The sequence below is a fragment of the Thalassophryne amazonica genome, chromosome 8 (assembly GCF_902500255.1).
Source record: "Thalassophryne amazonica chromosome 8, fThaAma1.1, whole genome shotgun sequence".
NCBI lineage: Eukaryota > Metazoa > Chordata > Actinopteri > Batrachoidiformes > Batrachoididae > Thalassophryne > Thalassophryne amazonica.
This window is the reverse complement of record NC_047110.1, coordinates 43702461-43723613: the sequence shown is the minus strand read 5'-3', so window position 1 is coordinate 43723613 and position 21153 is coordinate 43702461. Positions and strand designations below refer to the sequence as shown.

The 21153-nt window shown below is 39.6% G+C and overlaps 1 protein-coding gene across 1 annotated transcript in view; it reads right to left on the bottom strand.

The window, feature by feature from the left end:
• The window catches only part of mov10l1 (Mov10 like RISC complex RNA helicase 1), a 77816-nt gene that overhangs the window by 38632 nt on the left and 18031 nt on the right, over nucleotides 1–21153 (bottom strand). Inside the window, 9 exon segments of the mRNA XM_034175462.1 lie at nucleotides 653–708; nucleotides 826–917; nucleotides 1019–1089; nucleotides 2167–2344; nucleotides 15440–15554; nucleotides 17106–17300; nucleotides 17495–17791; nucleotides 19358–19492; nucleotides 19607–19794. Coding sequence (XP_034031353.1) covers nucleotides 653–708; nucleotides 826–917; nucleotides 1019–1089; nucleotides 2167–2344; nucleotides 15440–15554; nucleotides 17106–17300; nucleotides 17495–17791; nucleotides 19358–19492; nucleotides 19607–19794 — 1327 coding nt within the window.

The following is a 21153-nucleotide window of genomic DNA, read 5'->3' as shown; positions in this document are numbered from 1 at the left end:
CATGACTGTAAAGGAACAGTTATCACTAAAAATTAGTCATCTTGAAGCAACATCACTCTTATGAAAACTTGCCGTTTTGAAAAATTTTTTAAAACCTGTTTATTACTATCACGCACCTTGGACTTTTATTATGTGCTTTTATTCTGTGTTTTATTTATTCATGCACTGCATTGATATTTTGTTCTGTGACAGCATCTGTGATTTTTTACTGATTGACAATAAAAACGAGTCTAAGTCTAAATAATTTGCAATGGCGTTCTTAAAGTTAGCAGCAGTTTGTCTAGTTTGTCTGGGATGTTTGCTGAGAGTGACGGAAACAACATCAAAAACATTTGGAAACACATGTACTTTGTTTTCGGCAGTTTTCGTAGCTGTTTGTTTGACTGGTGTATGCTTACAGACTGTTTACAGAAATGCACAAATTAATACAGGTATATCATCACATAGCCAAAATCCGAGTTGTTTTGAATTCTGTGCAACATGTTTAAATGATTCATCATTATCTGTAATCATTAATGTGATTCATTCTTCCACTGAACACACACATATATTGTGTGTGACTATAAAAAGAACCTGAGATACATCATCCCCTTGTTGAAATAATACAATTACAACTGCAATTTACAGCAATTCCAATTAAATCTCCACTTACTATGTGAAAATTGTTTTGTCTGGTCAAGTGCATTATGACACCGTCTCATGGTTAACCTGGCAATGCAAGCAATCAATATATTGACACATTGTCAGTATATTTAATAATTTAAAGCTCAAGTGTGACAAATGAAAATGCCATTATAAGCTGGATGACAGTCTGCCCTTTCTCACCTGTTGTAAGTGAATTCAACATCAAGTGGTTCCCCAAGGTAGTTGCGCTGAAACTCTGAGTTCACTCTCAAACTTACAGTGTCGTCATTGATCTGAATATAAAGAATGGAGCATTAGATGACAATATGTTTTTACAAGCATGTTTGATTATGCAGAAACTAAAAGCAGCTTCAGAGTATTAAAATGGAAATACCTCTGTAACATAACTAATGTACTCCATGACCACACCATTACTCTGTGGTTTCTTCAGCAGTACTCTGTCACCTGCAGAACAAGATTGTCAAACTTACTGCACAACAACTAGATATACATGTGCCTTTATTCCTGTGCAAAGTGGTATTAATAATTAAAACTATGAAAATACATATAATTAAAGGGTCTCAGTTTAGTGCATGTGTATGCACTATCGTTGCTTCAAAGTTTTACTGTGACCTACTTCTAATTAAGTCACAAGGGCCACAAAGTGCTCACATGTGAACTTGGTCCAGAAAGCATGTGCATCAATGCTAAAGTGAATCCTGGACGCGATGAGAAATTGGGACAAAAAAAGGTTTTAACCATGACCCAATTTAAGTAGGGTCATGGTCATAATTGACTTCTTTTATCTGTAATTATGTGCTGCTGTGTTCAGATTGTGTTAGATATAAATGTCTATGAACAGGCATATATGCCTGATTGATTTTATATAGGAGGGTAGGCGTGGATAAGCGTTGCTTCTGCCAACACCTTTAGGCACCATGTATTTGGTTTATTTTCTTATATTTCTTTCCATCTTTGACTTTTCTGTTATGAGTTTGGTAATATGAGTGAATTTCTGTTATGCATGGGTGTCTAATAATAATTATATTAAAAAAATGATTAGGTCAGAAAGGTAAAAATGCATTCAGATTCAAACTTTTCAAAAACTTTGGTCCAGAGAACATATGTTGCCAATATGAAAGCAATACATGCAAGTGTTGATGGCAGCGGTGCCCAAGTTCGGTCCTCAAGCTCTACCTTCCTGACACTTTGTAGTCTCCCTGCTCCAACACACCCAAATCCAGTGAAAGACTCGTTAGCAGGCTTTCATTGGATTCAGGTGTGTTGGAGCAGGGAGACAACTAAGAGTGTCAGGAAGGTAGATCTCGAGGACCGAACTTGGGCACCCCTGGTTTATGGGTTATTGCAACTCGAAGGTTTTACCGTGACCTACTTTTAACTCATTCACAAGGATCAGAGCACTCCCATATGAATTCACCCATGATTTTGGTACAGAGAGCATCTCTATCAGATAGTGTGATACCATTAAGCACAAAAAATTTGCAGTTTAATTATTAAAGCAAATATACTGGACCTTCTCACCTATATTTAGACTGGGTCTGCCCTCTGACATGCCAAGGACTTCTAGGTGAAGGTCGACTGCTCCCCTCTTGAGAAGGGCTCCATATATTGTGAGTGCTTTCAGTTCCTTCTCTATCTGCAGCTCTTCCAACCACAGAAGGGTTGAAAAGCGTAACTGCATATTGGATGGAGACAGCACCTAAGGAGAAAGAATCTGGTGCTTAAATGATCCCTGAAGGCAAATTTGTTAACGATATTTCACTACAGGAAACAAAATAAGTAGACCACTGTACATATGTTTCTAACCCCATTTTGTAAAACAGCACTGAGAGAAACTTGATACTTGAACAATAATCCAATCTTATCATTCCAGGGTACCTACACATTTTTCATTTCCCATACTTAGATTTTTAGACTTCATAGATGTCACCATACAAATAACTATTCATTTATTCAAATACATGTACTGTATGACATACTGTGGGATATAACCATATTATATGTAATATATACATTATGGCATATCATAATATTTAGTACAGCCCAAAATTTGCATCAGCACCCTTGGGTAAGTAGGCTACTCTACACATAGAAATCAATTAGAGTGTTTTCACGTGACCTCATAAACCCGAAAGTCAGGCATCTTTGAGATACTGATTCCCCACTCCACTAACAATTTTCTTTACAGGCCTCTATTTCTAGCATTCTAATACTATCATGGTGAATTACTGTTGTGTCGTGTGGCTGCCACAATAGGTCACACAGAGAGATGGACCTGTGTTGCTATATATTGCCAAAGGTGATGAGGAACCAGGGCGCATCTTGTGGAAAACTCAGCGAAGAAAGGAGACGTCTATGGCTAGGACGAGTGCAACAAAATTTTGATGTGGAAAAAAAATCCATTTATCCTCTGCACATTTCATATAAGATTAACATGTGAAAGGAAAGGAGCTTCTGATTCAGTTGCTGAGAGAGAGAGAAATTTTTGACCTATCTGATAGAATTAAATATTATCCAATACATCATTTGATTTTCAATTAACATCAAAAATGAGCAGTAAAGGAAGGAAAAAAACACTACATGTGTACAAATTATAGCCAGTCTACCATAACTTCTGTCAGGAATTTTTTCCCCTACGATCTGTGAGATTTTTTCCTCGAACCGGCGACAAACAAATTTTTGGCCACCGAGTCCCAAGGCCCATTAATGAGTCCCATCACTTCGAGGCAGCTTTACTGCCTTGCACAAGTGCTACTGAAGTGTGCTGCAGTGTACTAAGAATGGTGGTGTGGCAAAGGATGCAGTGAAAGCAAAGTGTGCCTAAGATTAGTTTTGAAAAAAATTAATGAAAATAAAAGTAAATCCACAACACTGCAAGACTTCTGAAATTAAACAGCTGTTGGATTTAGTTATTCTTTTTGCAAGTTCACAATTGGCTGGGAGTTTGTTAAAGTGACACAGAATAAAAAAAACAAAAAAAACAAAACAAAACAAAAAAAAAAACCTGAAGATTTGTAGTGATTTTTGATTGTAAGAGCGACAACGTAAGAAATTTTAATTATGACACACTTCATATTTCATTATTATGATGCATTTCATGCCATTTATTGTTATATATATTAGTCGTAAATAATGTTTACAATGTTAAAGGGCATGTCACACCGAAATCATAATTTACATTTAGGCTGTTAGTGACCATAAAAAGATCGGCGATTCCTTTGTGCACTTCCGTGACCGGTTTCAAAGTATATGGCATTCGCAACAAACAGCTACAGAGACTTCTCAAAACAAAGTATTCGTGTGTTTCTGACAGCAGTTACGTAGCTACTAAAAGCATCCCAGCATGCGCTTCAATGGAATGTAGCTGTTAACGTTAAGAACTGAGGCACAGATTAATTCCAAAGTTGAAATAAGTGTGATGTCGTGTTATGATGACTCGTTTTTAAGTGAAAACTGTTCGTTCTGAGGCAGACACTGTAAACGCTCCAGTTCTGAGAAGGTTTAGTGCACCTGCAGCCATAAGCCATAAATGCAGCCTTTCAATAACCATCTCTGCTCCAGGTTCATCTTTGTGCACAATTAATTATGAGTGTTGTTACCTCCGCCAAGGAGGTTATGTTTTCGGTCGCATCTGTCTGTCTGTCAGCAGGATAACTCAAAAAGTTTTGAACGGATTTTGATGAAATTTTGTGGAGTGGTTGGAAATGCCAAGAGGAACAAGTGATTACATTTTAGTGGTGATCCAGATCACGATCCGGATCCAGGAATTTTTTAAAGGATTCTTCACCACTGCGGGATAGGGGGAATTTTGACATTCTAGTTTCTAACTCCACAAAAACAAGGCAGAAAGGCTTGAAAAAAAATTAGAGTGTAACATAGTCAAATGTTCTATCAAACAACAAAGTTTGGTGATGATCGGATCCGGATTCTGGATCTGGTGATCTAGAATATGCAAAAATATAGGGAAAATGGAAAATGTGTCAGTGTGAGGTGACAAATGAAGCTAGAGATGCACAACTAACACCAAATTGTAGCTGAATCTGTACTGATTCAGTAAGGTGTCATCAGATTTGATGTCTAGCATCATGTAGCTAGATCCAGAAGAAAACCGCCATTACCGAAAAATTGTTTTTATACAATAACTTTTGAACTAATAAAGACATAAAAGTGATTCCAAGTTCTAGTGGTATGTTTTCATGGTCAAGGATGTCAAATATAAAGGAAAGAAAAGTGTATGTGTCATAGTTTTGGTTGTAACACTGAATTGTTGAATAGATCACTGTGCCTAGGAGGGAATCTCTTTAGGGTCAGCGACCCTATGGCCTTGTTTAGAGAAGTGTTTCATAAATGTTAAAAAATTAATATATTTGCAGTTTAGTTGAATAATAAATTGAATTTTGTCTCTTATTTGTTTTTGTCTATAAGCACATGCAATATCAATATCAGTGCTCAGATGACAGTAGCTTCTGGGAAAGGTGCAAGTTGCAATAAACTGTGATGCCAAGCGCTAAGGATACATGCTATCCAGTCATAGCAGGTGAAACTTTTTTTTTTTTACTACAGAGCAAACATCATTGTTAGACTTTTTTAGGTTCAATGATTCCACGGCGTGTAGCTGTTATGGCGTCAGTGACCCCATGGCTAGGGCAGTCACAATTATTACAATATTCGCCAATCGCGATTATTTTTCATATTTGCGAATATTCTGCATAATCGCGATTACCGTGAATTACTTATTTTATCCACAAAGTTACATAAAACGACTCAGAATCTGACGTCATTGTGCAGCAGCAGCCGCACACAGCCTCACTGCCTGACTCACTCTGTTCCCCTTTCGTCTTGATTGGATGGTTAGCGAGGCTCGGATAATAACACGGAGCGTGAGGAGGTTCTGGTTCCAAAGCCGTTGACCGTTGGGGTTTTACATAATTATTGTATGGCCTTGCCTTACAATGTGAGGCGCCTTGGGGCAACTGTTTGTTGTGATTTGGCGCTATATAAAAAAAAAATTGATTGATTGATTGAAAGCCACGTACCACGGCACCGCTGTGGATGCATTTCGGTTTTAAGTAGGGCTGCCACGACTAGTCGACTAGTCATGACTACGTTGACGAATGAAATCATTAACAACTAATTTAGTAATTGACGAGTCATTTATTTTATTTAAGTCTTTCTTTTTCCTCTCAATTCATAGTTTTAGGCAGCCGTCCTGCCGTCAATTGGACGTTCAAATTTTGAATGAGACGGTCAATTAAAACGGTGGCCGTCTTATTCAAAGCCGTTTAAAATGGGTAGTTTACCGAAGGAGCTGTGTGTGTGTGTGTGGGAGTCAACTCGCTACAGACTGCAAGAGAGGGAGCAGGTGAGGGAGTGAGATTCCTGAACGGAGGCAAGAGACATTACGTTCTGCGGTGAGCCATCAGTGCACGTGAGACAGTGAGCGCGGAGCAGAGAGAGAGGATTTTAACCCGAGTGAACATGTAAAAAAAAAAAAAAAAAACATGGAGCTGCCTTTACTCTCTGTACTTTCTCTACACGTGTGGTTCTGGTGGCATCGACCTGTTCACACCATGTGCACGTCGTATACTGAATTTATGAGATCACGAGATGAAATAAATGGTCAAATATCCTTAAAACATCCTTAAAAAATGAGAATATATAAATGAACTGAGCAAAAATTACACACACACACGTTTAAAAAAACCCTGCTGTGGAGAAGCTGTGCAGAGGCACAGATCACAAACAGCTGAACTTTAACGGCTGTTTATTTTCCAAAGGTATGTATTTGTTCAATCTTGAGCTTAATGTCATGTTTAAGCACAAAATGTGACTATGAGGAGAAGAAAAGGATGATTTCATCACACTAAAATGAACTGGAGTCAGAATAAAAATACAAGCTGCTGATTTCTGTTATTTTTCAACATTATTATAAGCTGCAGCTATATGTTTTAATTATTTCAAAGTGAGGTACCTCTTATTTTATTCTGATTTATTTATGCAAAAAATATGGGGAGTCAAATCAGCCTGCATTGTTCTGTTCAGTTTATATCAAAGTTTTCCTGCACATGTCCAGGTGTTTTTCCTTCTTTATAAGAGTTTGGTGTTTGCTCCACAAAGTTTTAAAACACAATATAAAATGTTCACACTGTTCTTTATAGCAGTTCTGTAATTTCAGAAATGCAACAGAAACAACCACAATTCAGAAAAAGTTGGGACTGTATGTAAAATGAAGATAAAAATAAAAATGTTGTACTCTTCTCAGTTTCTCCACTCACAGAAGCCAAACGCTCTTCCAGAGTTGTGTAATCATACTACGATAGTAGAATATAAAGAAGGGAAAAAAGAAAAAAAAATAGACAATATAATCGTCAATCGCAATTATATGCCTGGCAAATAATCGTCTCCAGAAATTCCTAATCGTGACAGCCCTACACATGGCCTTGGCGGAGGTTTGCACTCTCTGAGTGCTTCTAGTTATCAATAAAATAAAAAAAATATATATCTGCTACCGAGGAAAAAAAACATCCTAGGGACATTCATGTTCACAGCGGCAGGAGCTGAATTCACAATCAAAGTTAAAAGAAGAACAGCAAAAGAAAAGCTCGTCACAAAACACAAAATGGGGAAAATCTTAAACATGCCAGATTCACCCAGTAGTTTTATTTCCAAATGCAAACTCCACACGATCAAAGCCCCCCATGCACGCACATGCTATTGGCGGTGGTTGCTCAGCCTTTAGTTCCCTCACAATTGTGGCACGTTAAGTCCATTAACTCCTGGAAATAATGTTTTGACATTTTCCAATGTAACAAATCCACCTCCGTCTCCAGTTAGTCTGTTAAAAACAGTATCATGCAGATGTCCCATGTACATGTACACAGCTTCAGTAAACCAGCATCCACACAAACAGTGTCATGGTTCTCACCAGTATTATAACAGTGTAATGGCCCATTACGCTGCTGCATGAAAAAAAAAAAATTACGCTGCAGTTGGGCCATTATGCTGTTTCCAAGGGCGTGTAATGGGAAAATGTACAAAGGTTCTCTGGTGTGGATCATTGCGTGTATGGGAAAAGTTCTTGGGGGAAACATTCTCGTACAGCCGCTAAAATTCTCCTGCAGTGTGCCCCGCACCGAGCGCTGGGGGGGAAGTTCTCTGCAGTCACTAAAGATCTGCAGCCGCTAAAGTTCCCCTGCAACATGCATCGCACCAAGCGCTGGGGGGAAAGTTCTCCTACAACCGCTGAAGTTTTCCTGCAATGTGCATCGCACCGAGCACTTTTTAAAATTCATAACGCTCTGAAACACTATTGCCTGCATTTTGAGTGCCAAACTGTGTGAAGTAAAGCCAGAGTTTTTTCTTTTTCTTTTTAAATCTTTGTTACAGCCTTACTTTAAAGACAAAAGAAACAAGCCATCAGGCCAAAACACAGAACAGTGTAGATGTGAGTCAGGAACATCAGAACTGCTAATTTATACACATATACAAGAAAATCTATGTCTTTTATTCTTACTTTAAATAAATTGTAATTAAAATAGTTTTAAGTAAAAAAAAAAAGATTTAGAAATTTTGTTTGTAAATTAAAACCATGATGATTGATTCCTTCATTTAATGTCAAAATAAGGAAAGGTTTTTTAAATAATAAAATAGTTGCTGTCTGAAGACCCTTTGTTTTATTTAGAAGCGTAGCAGCAGGTGTGAGTTTGCAGAGACGACAGGTGAGCTGGACTTTTAGCACATTTAACCAGATAAAGGTCTCCTCTGCAGCTTCAACTTCAAATTGGTGGCATTTTTGGAAACACTTTCCTCACATTTAGAAACACAGAGATGTTTTCTTCTGTCTGGACCTCAAATTTTGGTATATTTATTTAGAATAAGAAAGAAGGCCTTTTATAAGTCCATAATGCAAAAGCTTCGGGGGTGGGGGGAGCGAAGCCTAAGCACCCCCCGAATCCCCGGCTTTTTTAAAGGTTATTTTCCCATCCCATTACGCTGAGAAAAAAATCCTGCTGAGAACCCTGAGTGCATCACCACACTTTATGTTCCAATCCGACACTCTGAAAAAGTTAAGAGTTTCAGGGTGAAATGTGTCATCTCCTGTCTGTAATTCCTCTGTAAATATGTGTCATCACTTTTGAACAAAAGCTCAGGCATTTCATTTTCGGACGGCGCAAGTTCGTTTCACTCTGTCAGTCATTGTGCTGTTTCTGCTCATTCTAAGATGTACATCACATGCCGAAAATTGCCGAGAATTGCAGAGTGAGACATTTTCTGAGAATTCACCTGCAACGCTCAGAGTGAGAATAAAATACATCAGCGATCACTAATTATTAGCACGTGTGTGGAGACACTTACAATCATGAGTACTTTTATGTTGCCTTGCTAACTGGAACGTTAAAGGTGAGAAATGTCCTTTAAAAACAAATATTGGATGGATATAGTGTTTGCTGCTGTGTTCAAAAATCGACATACAGTATCTTTAATGTGTGAGCAGCAGAGAGCTGTGTCAGACCGTCAAACACAGTGTAAATGTAAACTCTTTCATTTAATGTTTTTTTTTTTTAAATTAGATGACAGCTCGTCATTCAGGTTTGTTGAATATACTCTGCAGCATGTTTAATATTAAAATACAGTTTTATTAAAAAAATAAAATTAAAACAGATGTTTGTTTTGTTTATCCTCATCACAGGGCCATAACTGTATAATACTAGCTGAGTTAGCTGTTCTACACACAGGTAATAGAGAAGGATTTTAGCTATGTCACTGTATAGTTCATGTCACTTTAGTTAAGGTGTAGTTAAGTTGCATTGAATTCAGTGTGTTATCATTAATTTTCATAGAGCAATTTGTAACATTCATGAGACTCAAGTGAATAATAATAAAAGGTGACAGCATGTCACATCACTGCAATGCTCTGGCATGCCGTAAACAGGAAGTATATTTTAATTGGAGAAAAAACAAAACAAAATAAACGTGTGCTTTAACTTGCGCGCTGGTCCTGTTCAGATTGCACTTAAAGTGCATCCTTGACAGCTGCTACTATGTAGTAAGTAAAGTGCGATGCTTGCTACCTGACGTGAGTACCACATGAACTGCGAAAATAAGGGCTCCAGTGAGTGGGTCGTGATCTAATATATATGGCTGACCATTAGGGATATTCATGTTATATAGTGAAAAAATTAAAGTTGTGAGAAACTTTGGGCCACGTTTTTGTTCCACTTGGGGTTTTATAGGTGCAGACCAAAGTTGAACTCAATGAGATAAGATGTAGAGGTCCCCCAGTGTCACATTTTCCTCTCCGTCCGCTGACAATGCAACGTCACCCTAACGGGAGAAGACTGATGCCATTATTTTCTTTTACAGGTACATGTGATGGTTTCTAATCACAAAAAGTGGTGGTTGATTGGTCACCCAGAGGAGAACATTACTGGAATTACTGTATTACTACATTGCTTGTTTGGGGAAAATTGCTGCTTTGTGGGGGACCCCTAAACAGTGTCTGATTACAAAAAAAATTTGGCACATATCTTTTATTTTATTAGTGGAACAAGGACAACATGTGGCCCAAAAGATTTTGTAACATTTGACATTTTGAATAGGTCTACTGACCATGTGTGTGTTTGCGCATCTACACTTTCACCCTAAGGGCCCCAGTGACCTCCCCCTTGGTGCCCAGTCACTATAGCAAGTTTGGTGTTGATTGCTCAATTACTGTGGCTGTGCATAGGGAACACACACACACACACACACACACACACACACACACACACACACACACACACACGTTAGACTAGTTGAGCTACCTGTTCTATGCATGGGTTAACAGTAACGAATTTTAGCCATGTCATTGTATATTTCATGTCAGTTTAGTTAAGGTGTAGTAAGTTGCTTTGCATTGTGTGTATGTTGTCAGCATTAATTTTCATGGAGCAATTTGTGACATTCATGAGACTCAAGTAAATGATGATAAAAAAGGTGACAGTATGTCATATCACTGCAATGCTCTGGCATGTCGTAAACAGCAGGTACATTTTAATTGAAAAACGCACACCTTAACTCACATGCGGCACGCGCTGGCCCATTTGGATTGTAATTAAAGTGCACCCTAGCCAGCCGCTACTATGTAGTAAGTAAAGTGTGATGCTTTCTACCTGACCAGAGTACCACGTGAACTGCAAAAATAAAGGCTCCAGTGAGCGGGTTGTTGATCTAATATATAAGGCTGACCTTGTGTGTGTGTGTGTGTGTTTGTGCATGTACGCTTTCAACCTAAGGGCCCCAGAGACCTCCCCCTTGGTGCCCCCAGTCACCATACCAAGTTTGGTGTCGATTGCTTAATTACTGTGGCTGTGCATCTCAGAGAAGGTCATGATCTAATATATATATTTTTTTGCCTCCTTGCTCTCGGCCGAGACAGTCGCATTTTTCCTCTTCTCCCTCCCTCCTTATCTTTCCTGCTTCTGTGGTGTGTTGTCTGTGAGGCTGTCAGCTTTGCTCTTCTGGAAACAGCAAAAATGGATCTGTTAAAGTGGTCTCTGAACGCAATTTACACTATTTTTTCTACAAGACGTGGGAGCGGAGGACCCGACCTGTCCTGCCGGGACACATGTGATGGGTTACGTGATGGACAGTTGGAGGAAATGGCAGGTTATGTGCCTTTACACGCTGTCTGTGGAGGACGTCGAAGATGTGTATATATTTGGCTCGGTGGTGACCGGCTTTCTGCTGTGTGGAGCGGGCATAGCGCTGGTTTACCGGAAAATTAAGAAAGTGGAAGCGGCAATAATTGGCCCGTCCAGGCTGCCCCACGATTGATTCGATTGGAAGGACAGTGTCAGCTCAGTCGGCGGGTGTTAACCGCGCATTGGAAACCATCTCTGGTAGGATCGCTGCACTGGAAAACCGCATTGATCGTCAGTAATGACCACATCTCCTCTCCTAATTCAGATGTATTGGAAGCCACTTGTCTCAGACTGTGGAATCTTTCAGGCGTCTGCTAATCTGGATTTTCATTCGGCTTCCCAAAACACAGCTGCACTTCAAGGCCGCTGTGATAAAAACCTCTTGGAGAAGAACAATGCTCATGCCTCACCCTCCCTGGTCTTCCCCCGCCCTCAGCTTCTCCAGCTCTGACGTTGACTGTGGACAGTGGACTGTTCAGGGCTGGGCCCCTCCTCCCTCCAAAACGGACGAGCAAGGCCGTTGATGGCGTGTGATCATTGTTCATTGTGCTGATGGGTTTTTTCCTGCATTGCTGCTGCATGATTCAATGCAGCAGCAATGAAGGTTTTTCTTTCCCGAGTCTTACCTTGTGTGTGCTTTTTATATGTGTTCATGTACCGGGCCGGCTTATGTGTGTGTTTGTGTGTGTCGTTTGTCGTCATGAGCCCGGTCATGGTTTGCTCAGCCCTGCTGTTGACCTAAGGCAGGACATACATCTGGAGCTGGTCCCCGGGCGCCTAAAGGCGACATCTGCTCCTAACTGGCAATTAGGATGGGTTAAATGCAGTAAACACATTTCATTGTGCAGGGAACATGTTCCTTTGTGCATATGACAATAAAATTCTTTTGAATCCTTTGAATAAGGCTGACCATGTGTGTGTGTTTGCGCACATACACTTTCAACCTAAGGGCCCCAGAGACCTCCCCCTTGGTACCCCCATAGCAAGTGTGGCGTTGATTGCTTAATTACTGTGGTTGTGCATATCGGAGCAGGTTGTGATCTAATATATAAGGCTCAGCGTGTGTGTGTGTTCATGCAGTTTATTGACTCACATTGCACTGCATGCGAGTCAATAAACTTCAATAAAGAATAATTAAAGCCAGCAAAAAAGGGCACTATGAGTGTACAAAAATCACAAATTAAAGCGCTAAATAAATAAATATATATAATGGAGTCATGTTTTTAGTGTAGTGTTTTCAATGCTGTTGGCCAGTAATCAGTAATCCATGTTCATCTGTGTCAAATAACATCCAATATGTTGTCCACTGCATGTTTATTTGTCCATGTTACTTATTTTTAGAATTTAAAAGTCCTTATGTTAAATAACAGCACAGGCTGTGATGTGCACATGTTCTATAAAGAGTTCCTGTCAATTCTTAAATTTCTCCCACATGGAAATGCTGTGTTAAAAGTAAGTTTCATGTCTGGTGGTGGGTGTTACTTATACGCCACAGCAACGTATACAGGTCCCTGTTTGAAGAGACACTTTGGTTTGACAGGTGCAACTTATACTCATGTGGGACGTATACTCGTCCCACCACCACCTCACTCCCAATGGAGAGTGGTGAAGGTGGTGGAGAGAGTCACACATTCAAGTTCCTGGGTGTGACTGTGTCAGAAGACCTGACCTGGAACACTGCCTCAGCTGTGCAGCTGTGCACCCCATAATGATCCTGACATTTACTTTGACTTATATTTACTGCAAACTGTGTAAAACCAACATATTTCATGTTTTGTGTGGTCAGCTTTATTTTATTTGTTAATATATATCCATTCCTACATTTAAGGCCTGCAGCATTTGGTCCCAAAGGTTGGGACAGGGCAGTTTATTCTAAATGTAAAAATTAATTAATCATTTTTCCAGCTAGTTTTCTTGAGAAATGTCAGTGGAACATTTCCAACTCACTGAATATTTCTTTATTTACATCAATCATTCAGAAATACAAACAGTGTGGTACTTTATGGTAAGTCTGTGTAATGTAGGCAGTTCTCAAAAACTAAATGTCTATGCTGCAAGGAGACAAGTGAGGGAAGCCACCAAGACAACTCTGGAAGAGCTTTTGGCTTCTGTGGGTATGAGAAACTGGGAATACTGCAACATTTTTATTTTCATCTTCATTTTACATACAGTCCCAAATTTTCTGATTTGTGGTTGTTTTCTGTTGAATTTCTGAAATTACAGAACTGCTATAAAGAAAAGTATTAACATTTTATTGTTTATTAAAACTTTGTAGAACAAATGTAAACACCAAACTCTTATAAAGAAGGAAAAAATGCATGGATGTGCAGGAAAACAGATATAAACTGAACAGAACAAAGCAGGCTGATTTGACTCCCCATGTTTAAAAAAAAAAAAAAAAAGGTAACTTGAATTTGAATTAAATAAAACATATAGCTGCAGCCTAAAAACTTTGAAAAATAACAAATTAGCCGCTTGTATTTTTATTCTGACTGGAGTACATTTTAGTGTGATGATGGAATTAATTCTGTTTTTTCTCCTCAGTCACATTTTGTGCTTGAACATAAAACAACTCCATTAACTCACGATCTAAAATAAATACTTAAAAAAAATAAAAGCTTATTAAAGTTCAGCGTTCTCACCTGCTTAATGTGAGAACCTGCACATTGAGACACTGCTCTGTTCTGCTGCCTCCCCCTCGCACTCTCCCTGCCTGTGTGAGCGAGCAGAGCCACAGCTTTCAATTTCGAAAATTGACCGTCCAAATGAAAGTTGGATGGCTTGCTATCCAAAACTCTGTTGTAATCTCCAAATGGCTCAGTTATTTAAGGCGCAAGTTTGAAGAAAAAAAAAAAAAAAAAAATCGTCAGACTTGTCAAAGACTTAATTACAAGACCGACAAGATTTTTAACTAGACATCAGTCTAGCAGGGGAAAATATCGACATAAGCCAAAAATTACTGGTCTGCGACTCAGACCAGTGGATTTCTCTACCCCCTCTGTGAGAAAAGCCCAACAACGCCTCTTCTATTTGCGGAAAATTATGAGTGTTCGAATCCCTCAGCAGCTCATGGTAAACTTCTACCATTGTGCAACTGACAGAGTATTGACCTATGAATAGTGTGGTATTCCAGCTGCACTAAGGCTGAGCAGCAGGCCCTCCACAGGGTGGTGAAAACAGCAGGAAGAATCAGTCTGAGGCGGGTACACAACTTCTTGCATGACCAGCATCATCCTGCACATCACCTCTTCCACCAGCTGCCCTCTGGGAGGAAATACAGGTCCATCTACGCCAGAACCACCAGACTGGCTAACAGCCTCTACCCTCAGGCAGTTAGGCTATTAAATGAATTACCCCACTCCTCTTGGCCCCCCATCCATCTTCACACACCATATTCCACCATGGCAATAACTGTAAACTAGGTCTTGCATTGCTGCAGCTCTCTAACGGCATTCCACTCTCTTCCGTCTACCGACTTCCTGCTTTGGTTCACACAGAGGATGGCAGTTGAAGACAACACTACTGCACGTTGATACGAAACTTTTATACTGCTGCTGCATTCCTCTGGGCATTAATGTCATATGTACTATTTGAACTTTCCAAGTATACGTCTATGTCAGTAATAAGTTGCTTTAAATGATATCTCGTTATTTATAACTGTGTTATGACAATGACAAAGTATTGATTGATTTATTTTTTAAAAAGTATACAGACAGAATTTCAAAATAAATTACACAATGTAAAAATTCATAAATATAGGAATTAACATATGAATTTAGAAATGCAGTAGTTGATGTACAGAAATGAAGAAAAGAATAATTAATTAATTTCTTTACACCCCTTTCTGTGTATAAATGTATTTATTCACTTCTTTCTATATTTATCATTTGTTAAAATTTATACTCTGGTCATCTTCCCCCTGGCTTTGTTGTTTTGAACAGTGGGCAAATTTGAAAGGGGAAATGTTGCACTGTAGTACCAAGACTAGCCAATGTTTGCAACTGTAGCATGAATCAATTTCTTGATTATATGAACATGAACCCTAAACATTTTTACAAGAGTACTGCATGGACAAAAACATCAAGCATATCTGCATAGTTATAGGCACTCACCTCCCCTAAGCAGGGCTGAAAAACCAGCACATCATTCTGTGCTTCCACACAATCTCTTAGGGCCTGAGGCACTGGATAGCCAGCTAAGAAATTTGGGACTCGCTGCTGAGGAAGCCTACAGTCAGAAAAGACCATTTTAAAACATCGCTTGGGGAGGGGGGGGGTGTTAGGAATCATACCATTTGAAAATGTGGACAAACAATTCTCACAAGTGTCAAACACTGATGTACACACAAGAGCAATCTGAGATTTCTGACGTCCACCAATCCAGATCACCTCCGGAATTCAGTGGAGTCTTCCATGCCCTAATATCTATCTGTGGTGCAAATTTGTTGAGAATATGTGAAGTAAGGTTTTTTTTGTTTGTTTTTTTTTTAAACATAATCCTTCAAAGCCTATATAAAGTGAAATATTGATCCAGAATCCAGATACGGATCCCCTCCAAAATTCAGTGGAGTCTTCCATGCCCTATTATCTGGTGAAGGGTACAGAAACATTTCTGCTGCTTCAAAGGTCCCAATGAGCACAGTGTGATCCACCAGAACTCTTCCTAGAGCTGGCTGCCCGTCTAAACTGAGCAATCAGGGGAGGGGGGCCTTAGTCAGGGCGGTGACAAAGAACCCGTTGGTCACTCTGTCAGAGCACCATCATTCCCGTTTAGAGAGGAGAACCTTGCAGACAGACAACCACCTCTGTAGCAATCCACCAATCAGGTCTGTATGGTGGAGTGGCCAGTCCACCACACTTCTGCTCAACTACTCAGCCATCCTTTCACTTCACAGGGTTTTTCACTGAACAATGTGGTTAAAAACTGCCCTCTTTCCAACAGCCTACTTTGACTATGTACTGGTCTAAAGAAGATTTGACAAATCATATCTATATCAAATTTAATAGTCACAAATATCCTACAAAATCAAAGCATATTTCTTGTTTATTTTAAAGTGTCTTTGTAGTTCTGTTGACTGCTGTCTTGTTCATTTCTCAATGACAATGTTAGAGTCTGAAGAACATGAGAAGAATCATCATATATTCTGGTGCAGTTTTTAAGCCTTATTTATAATCTTGACCCTGAGTGGATTAGAGATTATCCAAAATAATGTCAAACTTGTGCACCCAATTCTTGCTTTTTCAGTCATTCATTATGTATGCTGTACAGTCATTCCGCCCTGGCAAAAGAACAGTTCAAGGACATCATTAACACCCCAAAATTACCATGACGACTGCATGTAAATGTCCAACCACCACAGTAAATAACATTTAGTGATTTAAAGTGCAGAGCTGTAAAAATAAATGTGTATTTGTGGTTTCAGCTTTCCTTATAAACCAGCAAACATTAAATAAACATGATCTATAACTTAGATTTGTTTTGTCATATGCGTGTTAAGTATGACAGCAAAAAAAATATACATTTTTCGAAGTCAGCGAAATGTAAGTATTCTTGTGTTTGATGTATGCACACAATGACAATTTTAACAATATTCCACCACTTCAGTTTTCATTAACTTTTGGTTTGTTCAATGGGAAGGTTTCATGAGCTGAATACAAAAAAAAAAAAAAAAAAATTGTTGCATTTTTCTCACAGAATGCCTGGATTATCTGTGCAAGACAGAGTTACTGAATAAATGAACAATGCATAAGTCAGTATGACTACAAGATGTCTTGATACCTGATGGCGTTATTTGGAGCTGAGACCGTGATCACATAAGCAGGCCTTATTGGTGACACTAAAGCAAAGGGAACGTAGGGCGCGGAGGGCTGCAACAGGTTCTCTTCTTTACTCAAGACTGTAACCTCCAGGCGCCTCGCAATGGTGAAAGAAGAGAAATGCAGCAACAGCAGCTCGGCACAGCTACCCAGGCTCCTGCACAATTAATTTGCAGATGATGCTAACAAAGATGTAGTTAGGAGGCTTGGTATCTTCTATAACACAGCTGATGTTATAAGACATTACAAGCAGTATTCTGCTATAACTGAAATTTTAAAATGTATCCTTTTGATGTAATATTCCCACAGAAACCTGTAATATTAGTGACAGTAGAAACATTAAAAACTTACTTTGCTTGGCAGCCCACAACAACAGACAGCCTCTCTCCTGGTTGAATGTTGAGGTCTTTTTCCCCTTTGACAGTCTCTATCAGAGCCTTGCCATTTTCCATCGCTGCTGTGTTTGTTCCACGACCTTTTTCTGAATACTCAGGAGCTGACTCAGAGAGTGAGCAAGTTTCTTGCAAAGGTTGCATGTTCACCTTTTGTGGTGTGGGCTCACTAATTGCTAAAATAGTGAACTGTTGTGCAGAGTCCCAACCAGCAAACCCACAACTCTTGAGACTGTGGTTTTCTGAACCATTGTTCCTGTTGCGAGAGACAGAGATTATAATGTCGTACGAGGTCTGTCAATAAAGTATAGGTCTTTTTTATTTTTTTCAAAAACTATATGGATTTCATTCATATGTTTTTACGTCAGACATGCTTGAACCCTCGTGCACATGCGTGAGTTTTTCCACGCCTGTCGGTGACGTCATTCGCCTGTGAGCACTCCTTGTGGGAGGAGTCGTCCAGCCCCTCGTCGGAATTCCTTTGTCTGAGAAGTTGCTGAGAGACTGGCGCTTTGTTTGATCAAAACTTTTTCTAAACGTGTGAGACACATCGAAGTGGACACGGTTCGAAAAATTCAGCTGGTTTTCCTTGAAAATTTTAACGGCTGATGAGAGATTTTGAGGTGATACTGTCGCTTTAAGGACTTCCCACGGAGCGAGACGTCGCGCAGCGGTCCCAGGCGCCGTCGTCAGCCTGTTTCAAGCTGAAAACGTCCACATTTCAGGCTCTATTGATCCAGGACGTCGTGAGAGAACAGAGAAGTTTCAGAAGAAGTCGGTTTCAGCATTTTATCCGGATATTCCACTGTTAAAGGAGATTTTTTTTAATGAAAGACGTGCGGGCGGATTGCAGCGTCGGCTCGCAGCCGCTGCGACGCTCCGCCACAGGAAAAACACCTCTGTTGGAAGCCTTAAGGACAAGTTGGAACATGTCCAGCTGTTAAACAATTTCTCATACACTCACTCCACTGAAAGCCATCAAAAGCCGCCTGGATTTTACAAATGGTTATCAACACGGAGGTGTTTGCGCCGGCTGCGTCCCGATGCGCGGACCCGTCCGCACGTCTTTCATTAAAAAAAATCTCCTTTAACAGTGGAATATCCGGATAAAATGCTGAAACCGACTTCTTCTGAAACTTCTCTGTTCTCTCACGACGTCCTGGATCAATAGAGCCTGAAATGTGGAGGTTTTCAGCTTGAAACAGGCTGACGACGGCGCCTGAGAGTGCTGCGCGACGTCTCGCTCCGTGGGAAGTCCTTAAAGCGACAGTATCACCTCAAAATCTCTCATCAGCCGTTAAAATTTTCACCGAAAACCAGCTTAATTTTTCGAACCGTGTCCACTTCGATGTGTCTCACAGGTTTAGAAAAAATTTTGATCAAACAAAGCGCCAGTCTCTCAGCAACTTCTCAGACAAAGGAATTCCGACGAGGGGCTGGACGACTCCTCCCACAAGGAGTGCTCACAGGCGAATGATGTCACCGACAGGCGTGGAAAAACTCACGCATGCGCACGAGGGTTCAAGCATGTCTGACGTAAAAATATATGAATGAAATCCATATAGTTTTTGAAAAAAATAAAAAGGACCTATACTTTATTGACAGCCCTCATACTTGTGACATAAAAAGCAACGTGTTCTCTAACAGGTACGTATTCTGCAGTTCTTCTGTATGCTCTTTGAGTTGTTTAATAAATTTTTATTGCATATTTTTTCATATCAGTCAAAGTTCTTACTGATGCTACTGAAAATGATTTTCTTTTCAAGTGAGGAATTATCTTTTGTATTTTAATGAAGATTATAGATCACGTTTTCCCACTCACATTATCCAGAGCACCAGCTGTTGTGTCTCACCAATCATTAGATCACAAAAGTGACCATAATCTGTAACATACAGGCCCCCTTTGTTTGACAAGACCGTCTCAAGTCCAGTATCTGGCACAGGTACATAATTGACACTGCAACAACACCAAAAATTATTCCATTTTCAAATCTGCATGAAAAACTCTTATAACTTGAACAAAAATTTGTGTGTGAAGGTGGTGGTAGTGGGGGGATGTAATAGTTACTACCTGTCAAGGGATGGTGCCATGCCCAATGCCCTCCAGCAGTAGAAAGATTGACTGCTCTCCACCATTACCAGGTTGACAAGGTGCCCACATAAAGGCTGATAATGAGCAGGCAGCAACAATGAGTCCAAGGTGAAGAACACACTGTCCGCCACCACTCCATTTTTACCGTATACACAAGTTACAGGCACCTGGACATGAGTGTCAACACAAACAACAAGAAGGTATAAAAATGTCCGCCGCCGTACAAAACACAAATACACACACCCCCCAAATGTGACCAAATGCAGATTTGTTTCTGTATGGAGTAACAGACTAACACCCCACTAAATAGCTGAAACTGCTATTACAATAAAATATGTTAAAGTACACAAAAAACAAAATGCAAAAAAATTTTCAACCAACTGAAGAGCCCACAACGCAATCATTACTCAATTATGAACAGGGTTTCCCCTGGATTATTTTATATATTAGGTGCTCACTGAATCCCCCCCCCCCCCCCCCCCCCCCCCCCCCAAATTGTGAGGAACACTGCATGGAAAAAAATTAAGTGCTCAGAAACACAAAAGCTAAAACAGCAAAAATGGTGATTTAGGTCCGTTTCCGTTTGTACAGGGATTAAAAGTATAAGTTGCTCAAATTTTAGGAAAAAACTAATGCAAATCATTGGTTGAGCTAACAGGATCAATAAATTGATATTTTTGACTGTATGGAATGTTTGGTCTCAAAATTAATGCTCAGACAAGGTCAACATCCATTACCCGTGTTTCACGCTGGGTAATGCACCTGGAGCAGACAAGCCACATTTATTCGGGTCATTATTGTTCTTTTGTTTGTTTTGTTTTTTTTTTTTGTCTTGGTGCATCAAATGGGATTTATTTTCATCGCAAGCAGAACGCTGAAGATACATCAGTTGGCTGAACACTGGCGGGTTTACATTTCAACTATTAAATAACTTATTTTTCTTGTTGTTTACAAGACAAAGCACTGGAATTCTGTGGTTCAGGCTAAGAAATGCAGCTGGAGCAGACAAACACTGGGACGTCTTTAAAAACACTGCATTTCTTCAGTATCTTTCACTGTAAGATATTAAAGTATTTCCCAGATGTTGTCTTCCAAAACACAAACATCTAATCTAGTCCAGTGGCATAGTGGGAAAAAAAGTGCATTTTGTGAAGAAATTGTGAAATTTGGCACACTTGTAGGGGACCCCCAAAGGGTCATTTTTCCAATTAGGAACCACCTCTGAAACGCCTCCTGGTGGCTGCCATCTTGAATTTCAATCTGGCCACCTTTCAGTACATATTACAAGATACAAGATAATTTATTGATCATATGCAGTTTAACACAGAGTCAACAGTGCAATGAAAAGCTTAGGATGAGGACTGTTCAAACTCGCAGGAAGTACTAATAGCATGCAATATAAATACCGAAAATATAAGCATATGTAAAAAAAAAAAAAAATAAATAATAATAATAATAATAATAATAATAATAGTCAGCAGTAGTCAGGTTGTAGTATTCACAGGTTGCAGTATTGTTCATATTGT